Consider the following 13,849-nt stretch of genomic DNA (forward strand, 5'->3'; position numbering starts at 1 on the left):
AGAGTACCCCCTCCAACGATACCCCATTTTATGTAAATTAGAAGGCGTTTTTTTTCTTCTTTTGTTTAGCAATATATATGTATTTATTATTTTATACTCCCTTTTGTGCGCCCCTCCCCCACGAAAGGGTACCCCCTTTAAGAAGAGATTATCACGTAAAGCTCTCCATGTGCAGATAAATATAGGCATGTATATATATGTATAGACGCACCTCCGTACCTGTGCATATGTAATTATCCCTGCATATGCACAGAGCATGTTGATGTTGTGTGAAAAAAGGCAAAGAATTCAAGAGAGGGCACCACTGTTTTACCCCCCACCCCCTTCCGCACACCACTTTGGAAAAAACACACTAGCCTTGATAAGTTACACATAGCAAACAACGCACAATTTGCTGTAGCCACAAGTAGATTTATCTGTTTTCCACGATATTTTTCCCTGTTACGATACTTTTTTTCCCTGTTATATTTTCCTCTGTTACAACGTCGCTGCGCTGTATGCCCTCCCCCCCTTGCCATTAGAAGTTGACGCATTAAGAAAAATAAAATAAAAAAAAAACAAAGAGGAAGAAGAACAAGAAGAACAACAACAGCACCATTTTAGTCAAGTACGCAAAATTGGCGCACATATTTTCACCTTTCTGAGGACACTCGCTCGAATTGAAGCAGCGAAGAAGAGAAAAGGAAGTTTTTTCCGCCTCCAAGGAATACCCATTGGATCCCTCCGCCAGCACCACCCTCTCTGCATAGGAGAGCCTCTACATAATAGACGCTAACTTAGCCAAGTATACCTTACTATTCCGACCGTGGACTCACCGCGCATTTTCCATCACGCGATATTTTATAGAATCATTATAACACACACATTTCGTTTGAGAAAAAATGAACGTCTTCGAAGGAATCGAAAAGAGAGTTGTAATCAAGCTGAGGAAGGAATGCTTTGAGAAGAAAAAGAAAATTTCATCCCTCTTGGATATCTCCAGAGAATTATGGGAGCAGAAACTAAACCTTATCGGATGCAGCATCGTGTCAGAAATAGAAGAAGATGTCCAGGCACCAGCTGAAGAAAGATGTAGAGTGTATCTGCTGTCAGAAAGCTCCCTCTTTATTTACACAGACATGGTGTTTATAAAAACTTGTGGAAAAACCAAGGTCCTGTTTTTCATTCCTTTTCTGGTCGATTTGTTAATACTCAAGTTGACGAATGAATATGCTTTGAAGGCCAATGGAATGTACGACGAGAGTTTTCTTTCCCAAAATGATCTGATCGACATTATCGAGTTCATTGGGGACAATTTCGAATACGCATTCTTCACACATATGAATTATCAGAACAAGACGAAGGATGGTTACTACGAGCAGGAGTACCCGCACAAGTCCATTGAGGATGAGAAAACATTCTTCCAATTTTTCTTCAAGACTTTTCAGTTTGCCAACACGCCCCTGCCGCACGGGAGGAACCACTACATCTTCTTTGCGCAGGTGAATCAGCTGGTGAGCGATGCTGCTAATGGATCGACGAACGGAACCACTAATGGGTTGGCGAACGGGGCCGTCCACTTCCCCCCCAGCTCTCACAAGTTCTGCTCCGAAATGCACCTGTTCGGAATTAACAAACATAGCGAGAGGGCCATGTTTCACGAACTGTACCTGAACGAGGACTCCCTAGGGATATTTCACTCGGGAGGGGAGCCACAGAAGGTGTATGAAGAGAATGAAAAAACGGACATATGCTGTAGCGAAAATTCGTATGACTATGCAGAGTGCAGTTCGAAAAGCACGACCAACACGAGTTGCCTGTACAAGGAGACGATGGCTCCATTTCGAAGCGCAGAGGATATGGGCTACTACGGACATCCCCGCAAAGAAGCGTTCTCCAATTTTCACTTGAAAAACACCGACATGAGTAGCAAAAACTTGGATGAAACCATTCATGAGGACACGGTGTCGTACAGGAATGATGAATTCCCCCTGGATGGCAGCGGTCACAACAGGGGCAGCAGCGTCGGAATTGGTTGCTGGATTGCAGACGCCAGCGAAAATGCGAAGTCACTCCTGCTGCCGTCCACCTCGAACGAGAGCAAATACATGCAGAGGCAAATCGCACACGAAAGCTCAGTCTCGAACATGCAGTGCGAATTGCAGCCCTTGGATGGCAGAACTCAAAGGGATGTTAAAGTTGAACAGAAGAGGGAAAATAACACCGACAGCAACGCATACCTGAACGAATTTTACCCGCGAAGTGAATCCATGGCGAAGGACAGCGAAGTCGGAGGAGGAGGCGCTATCGGAATGGGAAGCGGAATGGGCGTTATCACCACATCATCTCACTGCAGCTCCAACGACAGTAGTGTCATTCACTTGAGGGACGCCTACTCCAGTTTGAACAGCTTCAGCGCCCTGGATAACTGCATCAGGGTTGCAGGAACAGAATTATCCTCTTTTCCGTCGTCACCTAGAAATAGCCAACAAGTAAAACAGATGAAGAGCCCCAAACCACAGGTGCACGTGAAGAAGATAGATACCAATTTGTACGAATGTTCCAGCCTACAAAATAACAAGGAGAAATTTCTTTACAACGAGTTTTACTTTACACCATGCGGCTATTCGTGCAATGTATCACAGAAGAACAACTATTTTTGTGTTCACTACTCGCCGGAGGATTTGGTGTCGTACGTCTCTATAGAACTTGCGAGTGACCTAAGAAGCGAGAGCTTTTTCAGGTTTATGGCGAACCAGCTGAGTTTTTACGGAGCAAAGGTGTTTTACGTGATGAATTATCATTACGATGTTGAGGGAAGCAGCATTGGAAGTCGTGTCGGAGGAATGTCTTCTTCACCCACCTCGGAGGCAACACTCCTGCATCGAAAGCTCTGCAACAATATTATAGTGAACAATGAGCAATACTACGCTATCCTGTGCATGAAGGAACTTACTATGGGCTTCCTCAAAATGCAATATTTCGTATACGAGTTGAAAAGTGTGAACGACGTTAGTGGAATCAATCTGTATCTTCCGAGTGGACGCCAGGAAGCTGGAAACAACTTCGCTGTGACTCCTCTACCGAACCATGTAGTGAATGACATGTATACGTATAGCTACCTATTCTGCAAGCAAAACCGAGTGATGATGGTAGATATGGGGACAGAATCTGAGAGTAACGGCGGAAGCTTGCACCCTAGCAATCCCCACAGGAACAGTGACACCGGCTCGAGTAGAAACTTGTCTGAAGATTCGCTAAACCTAAACGTAGGGGGGACAACCCAATTTGATGGCGACTCGAAGGAAGTAAAGGTGGCACGTCTTTCCCGAGAAGCCTTGGAAAGCAGCTCAAACAGTGCAGACGATCCAAAGGGCAGCTCCCCAACCAGCAGAGTAGACACAACCCAAACGAATGAGGAAGAGTGCCCAGAAAGGAAACATAAAGAAGAAATGACAGACTACTACCGAAGGAACAAAATAGAGATGTTCACGTTGAGCAGAATTCTAAATGAAGATATCGACACATCCGTTGTGTGTATAAATTTGCAGAAAATCCTGGCCCAGTACATCCGATTTAAGAAGAATCTGCCAAGTGTAACTCCCTTCTATTCCGTTAAAAGCAATAATGATGATGTAGTGCTTAAATTTTTATACGGATTGAACGCCAATTTTGACTGTGCATCTGTTGGAGAAGTAAAAAAACTGACAACGTTACTTCCAGATCTGGCTCGAGAAAGAATCATTTATGCCAACACGATAAAGAGTATCCCATCTCTGATCTATGCAAAGAATGAAAACATAAATCTGTGTACCTTTGATAACATCGAAGAGTTGAAAAAGATACTGAAATATCATCCCACCTGTTCTCTCCTTCTCCGCATCAACGTCGATTTTAAGAATTACAAATCATATATGTCGTCGAAGTACGGAGCGAATGAACACGAATGGGAAAACATCCTCTCCTTTGGAAGGAAACACAACTTAAACATCATCGGGGTGTCCTTTCATGTTGGAAGCAATACGAAGAATCTTTTCGATTACTGTCAAGCCATTAAATTGTCAAGGGACGTTTGGAACATGAGCAACAAATTGGGATACCATTTTGAAATTCTAAACCTAGGGGGAGGCTACCCAGAAGAATTAGAATACGATAGTGCCAAAAAAAATGAGAAGAAAAAATATTGCACGTTGAATGAAGCCGAGTTAAAGAAAGACATACAGAGCTTCCTTAATGACAAGTCGGTCATGAAAACAAAGTATAACTTCTACAACTTTGAGAAAATTGCGCTTGCCATTAATATGTCCATCGAACACTATTTTAAAGATATAAAATCCAAGCTGCGAATCATTTGTGAACCCGGAAGGTACATGGTTGCTGCTTCGTCTACCCTAGCTGTCAAGGTTATTGGCAAGAGGCACCCCACGTTCCAGGGGATTAGGCTAAGAGACTTAAGGGGCATGAATCCGCTTGATTTTGCGAAGAGGGGCGCGCAACCCGTGGGGGGGGGCAGCGGAGGAGCGGACAGAACCGAGGGGAACATCGACGAAGGGGACCGAGGCGAGGGGAACGTCGACGAAGCGAACATCGGTGAGGGGGTTATCGGTGAGGGGGTTATCGGTGGGGGGGTTATCGGTGGGGGGTATAGCGACCATGTGAGCAACAGCCAAGGGGGAAAGACAGACCGACAGGAGGGGGTAGACGGAGGTGCTACTCATACGGAGGGATCAAAGAACGCAGAAAACGCGGAAGAGCTTCTCCTACTCAGCCACACCAACCTAAGCGAAAACCTCAGCTGTAACAGCAATTCCAAGTTAGGAAACATAACAAACATAAAGAGGAAGGTAGTCAGCATTAACGACAATCGATACAACTACTACTCCTACTACGTCAGTGACAGCATATACGGCTGCTTCAGTGGAATCATATTTGACGAATATAATAGATCCCCAGTGTTTGTAATTCGAAACCAAGGAGATAGCAGTACGGCATGTGATGATTTGGTAACTTCTCCCATATATCTTGCCAACATTTTTGGACAATCCTGTGATGGGCTGGACATGATCACCTCCATTACATACCTACCAGAATGCTACATTAACGACTGGATTATTTATGAATATGCGGGAGCATACACGTTTGTTAGCTCGTCCAATTTTAATGGGTTCAGAAAATGCCAGAAGGTGTATATTTTCCCGAACAGCTCCTTTTCCTTTCTCAAGTGAGGTTCTGCTCTGGACGCATGCAGAAAAGTGAGTGCTTCTGCTTCGCTGCGTTGTGTGTGGGAGGCACACAAACGTACGAATGGCGGCCGGAGAGGGATTCGGAACCGTCGTCTTGAGGCGAAGCGAGAAAAGAGGAACAAGTGAAAAAAAAAAAATAGCATAACTTAGAAAGCAAAAAAATAGCATAACTTAAAAGGCAAAAAAATAGCATAACTTAAAAGGCAAAAAAATAGCATAACTTAGAAGGCAAAAAAATAACATAACTTAGAAGGCAAAAAGATGACGCACATCCCAAATTAACTTTAAAAAAATTAACAGGAATTAACCCTGAGCACCGACGCCCATACCCATTGTATTGTTTCCATTCCGCGACGTGCACCGCCCGCCGTTGCGCGTTGGGCGCTTCTATCTTTGAATTCACTGAATATATATCAGCTGCATGTGTACAGCGGCTGGACATGGCAAGACGTGGAAGACAGGCACACACGGGGAACACGCCACCCTGTGACAACTTCGACGAAGCAGACGGGTGGAGCCGCGCCTAACTGGGCTGCACAATGGAAAAAACGGCTTTAAGTTTAAGTAGTTACAGTTAAACTGCATGGCAGGAATAGGACAACGGGGGAGGTTAGAGGCGACGGGTAAAAAGTAACACCCACGCTAGAAACACGGAAGCAACGTATCAGTACATCTGCTAATGCGCTTAACTGTGTGCGCTCCCTCTCCCACCCGTCCGGCGATGAGAAAACCCCATCTTGTTTTCTTCCTCGTCTTACCAGAGACGGTGCATCTTCCCCGTTTATGCCACTTTGCATATTTCTTTAATTAAATAATCGAAACAATGACAATTCAAAGGAAAAACTGTATCATCAATTGCTTTAAAAAAAAGAAAAAAAAAAAAAAAAGCCAACCAGGGGGGCGTTCCACGCAGGACACATTTACATTCCTGTGTACGTCTCTACGGAATGGCACCGCCGCCTTCCCCTCCCCCCCTTCACGTGTCAACCGGGACGGGGCCATTTTTCACGCGCTTTGTCCGCTGCCGCAGCTTAAAGTTGAAGTGCCTTCCGTGCGAATGTATGGAAGGTTTCTTGCGCTCAGTCCCTTCCCCTAGGCTCAGAGTGATGGACCGCTGTTTCTCCGTCATAGGGGTTGGCTCCTCCGGGTCAGAGTAACGCTGTGGAGAGATATACCCCTCGACTTCGTTCATCCCGTGCGGTATGTCATCGTGTATATAGGAATCCTCACCAGTGGGCTGCTCTGCAAGAGGGCCGCTTGACGCGTCCAGCTCCGCCGGGCGTTTCCCCTCGAGGGGGTCCCGAGTGAAGATATACTTACGTCCCTTCTGATACGAAACTGGCTTGGTCATCTTATCCCGGTTGACAGCCAAACCCCCCCGACTTATGACGAACCTATGGATAGCCTTCTCAATAAAGTGATAATTCTTAACGTCGCGTTCTTGCATCAGTTGGTATAGCATAATGAGTTGGTAAGCGAGGGGTCGCTTGGCGGACCGTGAAGGATACTCATACACATGTGACGCACACCATTTGCTAAGTGCGATGAGAAAGTTGTTTCTTACGTACTTCTTAGACACGAGGAAATTTAAACAAACGAAGGGGTCTTCCAGCTGGTTGATGTCTTCCTCCCCCTGGAAGGTCTCAATGCGTCTTAAAAATTCATCAAGTAAATCTTTCTCGTATAGATCCCAACTGTATTTAAGTAGCTTCACCTTTTTCATAAGATCAAACACCTCCTGTGTGGTTAGCAATTTTAACTCCTTCTGTTGTTTCTCATCAAATACGTAATAAATGACATCGTCATGAACGTCCAACCGTCGAAGACATCCAACAATACAACACAAGTGGGTATAATCAAACAGGTTCACATTCTTCACCATAGATTTACAAAGAGTTCTCATCAGATCCGCATTCGAAATGTTTAAGCTGGCAAAACAGATCAGCAGATCGACATACTCCTCTGGATAAAATTTCGAACAGTATCTAACTATGGCATGAAAAATTTGGACAAATAATACCCGTGGAAATAAGTTGGCTTTGCAATACAAATTGATTAGCATGATAATGTGTCTTGGCTCCATATGATTTATTTGCTTTACAAAGACATGAGCAAAAGTTTTATATAAGTGATCATCTGTCATATTCATCTTTTCAAACGAGCTCAGCAACAGCACTGCGTCGAAGTACTTAAACTCGTCACATCGGTCAATAGCATTTCTGGATATCTCACTCCATAAAACTACGTCTCGGATTTTCTTGTTGCTGCAGTTTTCTGAGAGTACTCTCAATTCCTGGCTCTTCATCTGTTTTATGTGTCCGTAGTTATTCTCCATTATGACTTTTGTGGTGAGCTCATCGGGTGTGGTGCTTGACCCGAACAGCCTCCGGTGCTCTGCGGGGGTTGGAAGCCACTTCCGGGGGGCTCTCCACCCGTTCGGCTTCATCCCCACGATTGATTTTGCCCATGCGATCATTTTTTTCGACCTCTCAGGGTGGCCTCTGGGAGGGGGCATATAGAGCGATACCTTCCACTTGCAACATTAACAGAGGGTCAGCAAAAAGAAAAGAAAAAATGGTAAGTTATCACTCCGAGAGCATCGCATTACATTTATGTTCTCCATTTTTTCTTTTTTTTTGTGTGTATTTTCGTACTAGCTTTTCCCGCGCCTTCAACTTGTGGGTGTCCCCAAGAGCGATGAGGGAGTTTTTCTCTTCCAGTGCGGTGCGCGAGTTGCTTAGTAAAAATAACTGGGCGCTGCAAGCGACTCGGCCGAACGAACTGGAACAGTTGCACTTTTGCGGCACGTCACTTGCGCGCCATTGGATTGTCGGTCACCCCTTAACGGGATCCCTCCCCCCAAAAAAATTATACATAATATAGATATATATTATATATATATCTACATATTTGTATTTTTCCTTTTGTTGTTATCCCTTTTGTTGCTACCCACCCCGGGACGCCTCATGCCCTGGTGCGTTTCTCCAGAGGGGACGCCATATGAGGCAAGAGCGGGGGTACCCTACATGACAAACAGCGCCAAAAAAAAATAGAAATTTTTTTTTCATAAATACAGACGGTGTGGTCACTCAACAGAGGAGAAAATATGGGTTAATAAAAAAAGTCAGACCAGAATTAAAAAACCTTCGTGCGGACTTCTCTTCGCAACAGCTCCTTTGATCCGTTGATCCGTTGCCAATCTCCGCCGTACACCATGGAGCGACTGCAAGATAAGCTGCGGCAGGAACGGACCAACGACCAGCCCAGCCTTAACCGGTGTGACTTCGACATAGTCGAAAGGTACGTGGATTCTTCGAGCGATGAGGAGGGCGGCCTCCCAGACGAGCAACATGGAGGTGAGCAGCAAGACAGAACGGAAGAACAACAGCGTCATGAGGAACAACGCCTGAGGGGCCGGGGGAACCAGACGGGCGACCCCCCGCGGGTGAGTTTCCCACCAGCCCTGCACCGGAGCCTGTTAAACTTGCAAAAAGACGACCTGCAGGAGAGGATAAACCTCGGTGAAATTTATGGCGCGCTTGATGCGCCAAGTGTGGCAACGACTACCAACGTTGCCAACCTTGCCAATGAGGGCAATGCCGCCCATCTTACTGATCGAGGGAGTCGTGAGGACGGAAAGAGCGAACCGAACAGACGCGAAAAGGTCAACCATAGCGATGTTGACAGGAAAGGAAGGAAGAATCAAGTGAAGGAGAAGCACCAATTGACCTTCCAAATAAACCAAAACGAAGTAGCAAAACTGCAGTGGACAAATCCAGTCAGGGATGAAGAGGTAAGAGAAATGAGAAGTTTTAGTGAAGTCAAATTGCATCAAGTACGCTTCGATTTTGAAGGAAAATTAAGAATACAAATAAACGAAACAGAATTGAACAAAAAAAAAAAAAATCTTCAATCATTTTGATGGACTATATCACCACAACGATGAGCCACTTAATAGTGGTTACACGTTCCCAGAAATGATTTTTCTGTGTCAAAGTTCGCATAACAGTCAAGTCTGTATAGCTCTGAAAATTATGACCAATGTGTTGGTAAACTCGCATTTAAGAGCCTTCAGTTTTTATGACCATTTAGCATCCGACCTCTACCCCGACCAGAGTACCCTCCCAATAAAAGACAAATACTCCTTTGGGTTCACGTACAGAAGATTTTTCAGCTACCTGAACAGTGACTTAAACCTATTCGACAAGCTCCTTTTCTTGCTTAAGCACTGCAGGAACAAGAATATCGAAATGAGTTCTGTGCACTGCTTGGCTAGCTATACCTTCCCCAACAATGTTTGCGCTTTGAGGGAGGACGTGGTGTTTGATTACTGGGGGGAAGGGGACTCCCCCGTGCTCAGATTCTTTCACGACTACGAGGCGTTTTCCTACCTGGACTTTTTCAGCGACAGCGCCTTTCTCTTCGAAGGATGTAACGTCTATTTTTATGACACGCGCAAGAAGGGGGCACCTAAAGTACGTGCTGAAGATAACGCCGACGAATACGCGGATAAATCTGCTAAGGAATACGCGGACGAATCTGCTAAGGAATATACGGACAAATCTGCTAAAGAATACGCGCAGGGGGGTAGCGCCCCGGGTGAAGTCAAACTGGGCGGCGAGGAGACGGGACACCCGCGGAACCACTCAGCGCAGTGGGGCGCCACCGACTGGTCCAAGGTGGCCAAGAAGTTACAAAAGGGACACATAACAGGGAAAGGGGGAGACAAATCAGAAAGGGAAAACCTCAAAAATTGGACAAAACGGGAAAACCACAAAAAACAGCCAAACCGGGAAGAACAGCCAAACGTGATGATAACAGATGTTCCCATAGAGGAAGAGATCATCGCCCACCTCGAACCCCTCACCAGCTTCGGGGACGACCTACAAGAGATACAAAAGATTAATGTTAAAATGATACACCTGGAAGGCTTTCACGGATACGTACATGAGGATGTCCTCACCAACATAAGCACCATTCTAGAAAACAATTTCATCGTAGTCCAAGTGGAAAACAGTTGTGTATGCCTTTTAATAGGTCTCTTGTCCAGATACAGACAGCAAGTGAACCTACTCAAATGTAGAGACCTGATAACCAACTTAGAAAAATTATACGAATCGAAAATAATAGGAAGCGATTTGCACAGGGAGAGGGAACATCGAGGAATAAACCAAGCGGATCATGTCGAAACAAACTTCACATATAACTTAATAACGCTGATAAGGTATGTTATCATATACAATTACGATAAGGACCTATTGGAAAAATTTAAAGTCCTTCCCTTTTTGCTATTCTATAGAAGTCTTCCTTTTATTCGAAATGGTGGAGACAGAAGGGGGGCCTTCTTTTTGGGAAGCGAAGTTTTGAAGGTATTTAGACTGCTACTCTTTTGCAACCTGTACATAGAACCCGTTGACTATTTTCATGACCTGATTAATCATCTGAACAGAGGGGACATCCATGATCATCATGGCGTCTACAAAAGGTTTCTCGCACAAGTGTATTTGTATTTAGCCACGTACAACATTGTGGGGAGGACTGTCGACTTGTCAGGATTCCTCTACACGAATAAAATTATAAACACGCTGCAGATTCAGGTGAGAACTTATTTTCGCCACGAGCCGATGAAGGGGATACCCGATGTGCCAATCGATGAGATGCCAACCGCTGACGTTCGAACCGCTCACATTGCAGACGCTGACTTTCCAGTCAAAAGAGTCCACAGGCAAAAGAACAAATGGGACTTCGCCCACTTGTGCAACCTGCAGCTAATTCACGAGTGTGGAGTTTACCTTTTTTCTGTTTTCTGGTCCATGAGGAGGAAGCGCCTGATTAGAGAAAAGTATGTTGCCCAAGATCAGGTAGAGGCACTGCTGAAAACGCTAGAGGTGCTGCTTCGAGCGGTTATGGATCAGTTTAACGACTTGTTAGAAGCTTACGCGGGGGAGAAGCAGAAGGAGCCGCCGAATCAGCCTCGGAGGGACGCTGGCTACCCGAACATCATCCAGAAGATAATTCGCCGCATGACGGACGGCCCCCTCCCTTTCAACTACGTGATTTACAAAAACGAAATCGAGTGGCATTTCTTCTTCGTCATTCTTCTCCAAATATTAAATATCATTTTGCTCATCGTCGTGGAGCTCCCATTTTTTCCTACCGACAAAGGGGAGCACACAACAGTGAAGTCTTTCAAACGCATTGCTCAAGATATTAGTGAGTTTGAAGAGGACACACTGATTCACTTCAAGAAGGACATTTTTTACATGGAACATGTGCAGGAAGACTCGTATAGCCTCTTTTTACCGCTGTCGTACCTTTTTTACAACGTTCACGCCGTTATGAGAGGAACACACCTCATGTGTAATCAAACCGATCAGTCCGATGAAGATGCCGTGGAGAGGCTACTATACTCTCTGAGCTTCTGTTCATCCGTTCCGTTAAGCTACTTTTGTTTGGGGGCAATTTTCTCCACGCCCTCTTCTGCAGGGAGTATTAGCCCAAGGGGAGAAACAAACGGGGGCATTTCTTCCTCACAAAATTGTCATCACCTGGGGGACGCTACCTCTGAAGAAATGGACACCTCCCGCGAAAGATCGAATGAGCGTAACGAGAGAATAATCGAGGAAACCCCTCCAACCAGTGGCGACCACGTGGACATCCCGAAGAACATCATACTTTTCCTACGTAAGTACGTCCAAGGAAAGTTTCTCCTTTACCACAGCAAGAAGAATATATTCCTGCTTCTACTTAAGAATATATTTAGGGAGTGTAATCGGAGATGCGTGGAACAAGAACGTGTGGAAGTTCCCCACGAGGGGGAAGCCACCGAGAAAGAAGACGCAGTAGTCCATCCCGTCCTCAAATTTTTACTGAACAAACACGTCATTCATTTTATCGGAAAGCAGATGGACATATCCATTTTTTTTAAATACTTTATTCAACTTTTTATCATCAATGAGGGAAAATGCATTGGAGACTCCCTGGGTGAGAAGAGGCAGGTTTATGCACAACTGGTGCGCATAGCGGAGGAATACATTTTTAAGCGAGTGGCCTGTGCAGACAGCGAGGGGGAGAAGCATCCCATCCCTGTACAGGATGTATCCCGCCTTGTTAGTGATTTCGGGAGGCACGATTCTCATAATGAGGGGGACTGCCAAAATGGTAACTGCGAAGATGCCATCCGGGTGGATGGTCCGGGCGCGCACCCGCTGCACATACACGTGGACCGCTTGCTACAAACAAACCGAAGAAGCATAAAAGCCTGCGCTCGGCAAAAAGAAATACAGATTAGTGCCCAGCTGTCTGTGGCTATATTTGAAAAAATCATTGAATCTTTTAAAATGGCCTATTTCTTCAGCCCCCTGATGTTCGCAATTTTATTTTTCCTTTCGTCCACGTCATTCCCAGAGGAATGTCGGAATGTCTTTTACAGCGACACAGATTTGTTGAAAATTTTGTCAAAAAATGTATTCATTCGTTTTTCTGATGATGGAATGGATTACATCGTTTTTACGACGTCTACATGTTATGGGACGGAAGAAACAAATTTTTTAATTGACCTGACGCCACTTTTCCCATCCATTTTTTCCCTCCTGTTGGACGACTCAAATGCGGACTGGTTTCCTTCCAGCATGCAGAACTACTTCAGAGCTGTACGCTCGCAGTATCCCTACCCTAGTCTGTTGCACTTCCTCTTTTACGTTAGTGCAAACGGGAAGTGAATCCCGAAACTTGGGAGAGACGTGCAAAACAAGGGTGTGCGAATCTGAGCATGTCTCTACCTTTTTGTCTTTCCCCTCACGTTCAATTTGCATTCCTTTATGGGAAGACAGATCCTCAGCTCCATCATGCCTGCAATTTTACTTTCTCTCCATCTTCCAGACTCGAAAAAGTAAATAACAACCTCGCGAGGGTTAACTCCTCCATGTGTCCACCACCAACTTGTGTATGATACCTCACGCAAAATTGTAACTCCTATATTTTGTTGTAAAAAAGGTACGCCTCTTCCAAAAGGGGAGAACCAGGTGGGATAAACCGCAGGATCTACCCAAGCTGAAATACTCTGCACAATCCATGCTGGACAATCACCAGGCAGTAGTTATCCCCACCCACCCCGCCGCAGCCCGCTCTCATTTTTACAACATTTGGTAACCTAATGAAGGGGGATAACTCCTATCCCCACGTGCTTATGGCTTCTGTCCTACCACAATGATGAATCCCCTCAGTGACGCAGTAACTTAACCGGTGAAATACCACCGTGTGCCTCTGCTCATATTGCACAGAAGGGTGTCCCCGATACAAACGCCCCCTCCATATGTATATTAGCGTACAACTTGTGTGTCTTTATCCTCTGGGGCATTCTTTCCCCTCGGTCGTGTAGTAAGTACGGGCGGGCAATCAACTGGGTGGTGAACTATCAATCAAAAGGGTAGCTTGTCATCCCCTCAGCCGCTTCCCACCGAACTGCAACACAACCCAACGTTGCACAGTTTTCTCCATTTTTACCTCCCATCAGAGTTCTCCCGCAGCTCAAAAAGGGGGGAAAGAAAAGCCCACTCAATGGGCTCCTTACACATGTTCACTTGTTCGCTTCCTCCTCTCTCGTGACATCTTCTCTACATGGGTGG

General features: G+C 45.4%; 4 protein-coding genes across 4 annotated transcripts; 3 read left to right on the forward strand and 1 right to left on the reverse strand.

Annotated features, from left to right (window-relative positions):
• Positions 1–881: 881 nt before the first annotated feature.
• C922_03348 (S-adenosylmethionine decarboxylase-ornithine decarboxylase-like protein) lies at positions 882–5,204 on the forward strand (the record flags this gene model as incomplete). The annotated part of the gene is made up of 1 exon (XM_008818940.1): positions 882–5,204. One exon carries the CDS (start codon positions 882–884, stop codon positions 5,202–5,204), a length of 4,323 nt encoding a protein of 1,440 aa, XP_008817162.1.
• A 994-nt stretch (positions 5,205–6,198) lies between these two features.
• Positions 6,199–7,698, reverse strand: C922_03349 (hypothetical protein; the record flags this gene model as incomplete). The annotated part of the gene is made up of 1 exon (XM_008818941.1): positions 6,199–7,698. The coding sequence occupies one exon, from the start codon at positions 7,696–7,698 to the stop codon at positions 6,199–6,201; it is 1,500 nt and encodes a 499-aa protein (XP_008817163.1).
• A 738-nt stretch (positions 7,699–8,436) lies between these two features.
• C922_03350 (hypothetical protein) lies at positions 8,437–9,144 on the forward strand (the record flags this gene model as incomplete). Its single annotated transcript, XM_008818942.1, has 1 exon — positions 8,437–9,144. The coding sequence occupies one exon, from the start codon at positions 8,437–8,439 to the stop codon at positions 9,142–9,144; it is 708 nt and encodes a 235-aa protein (XP_008817164.1).
• Positions 9,145–9,199: 55 nt separating this feature from the next.
• Positions 9,200–12,943, forward strand: C922_03351 (hypothetical protein; the record flags this gene model as incomplete). The annotated part of the gene is made up of 1 exon (XM_008818943.1): positions 9,200–12,943. The coding sequence occupies one exon, from the start codon at positions 9,200–9,202 to the stop codon at positions 12,941–12,943; it is 3,744 nt and encodes a 1,247-aa protein (XP_008817165.1).
• Positions 12,944–13,849: the final 906 nt, after the last annotated feature.

Source organism: Plasmodium inui, assembly GCF_000524495.1.
Source record: "Plasmodium inui San Antonio 1 unplaced genomic scaffold supercont1.14, whole genome shotgun sequence".
In the NCBI taxonomy this organism is placed as follows: Eukaryota; Apicomplexa; class Aconoidasida; order Haemosporida; family Plasmodiidae; genus Plasmodium; species Plasmodium inui.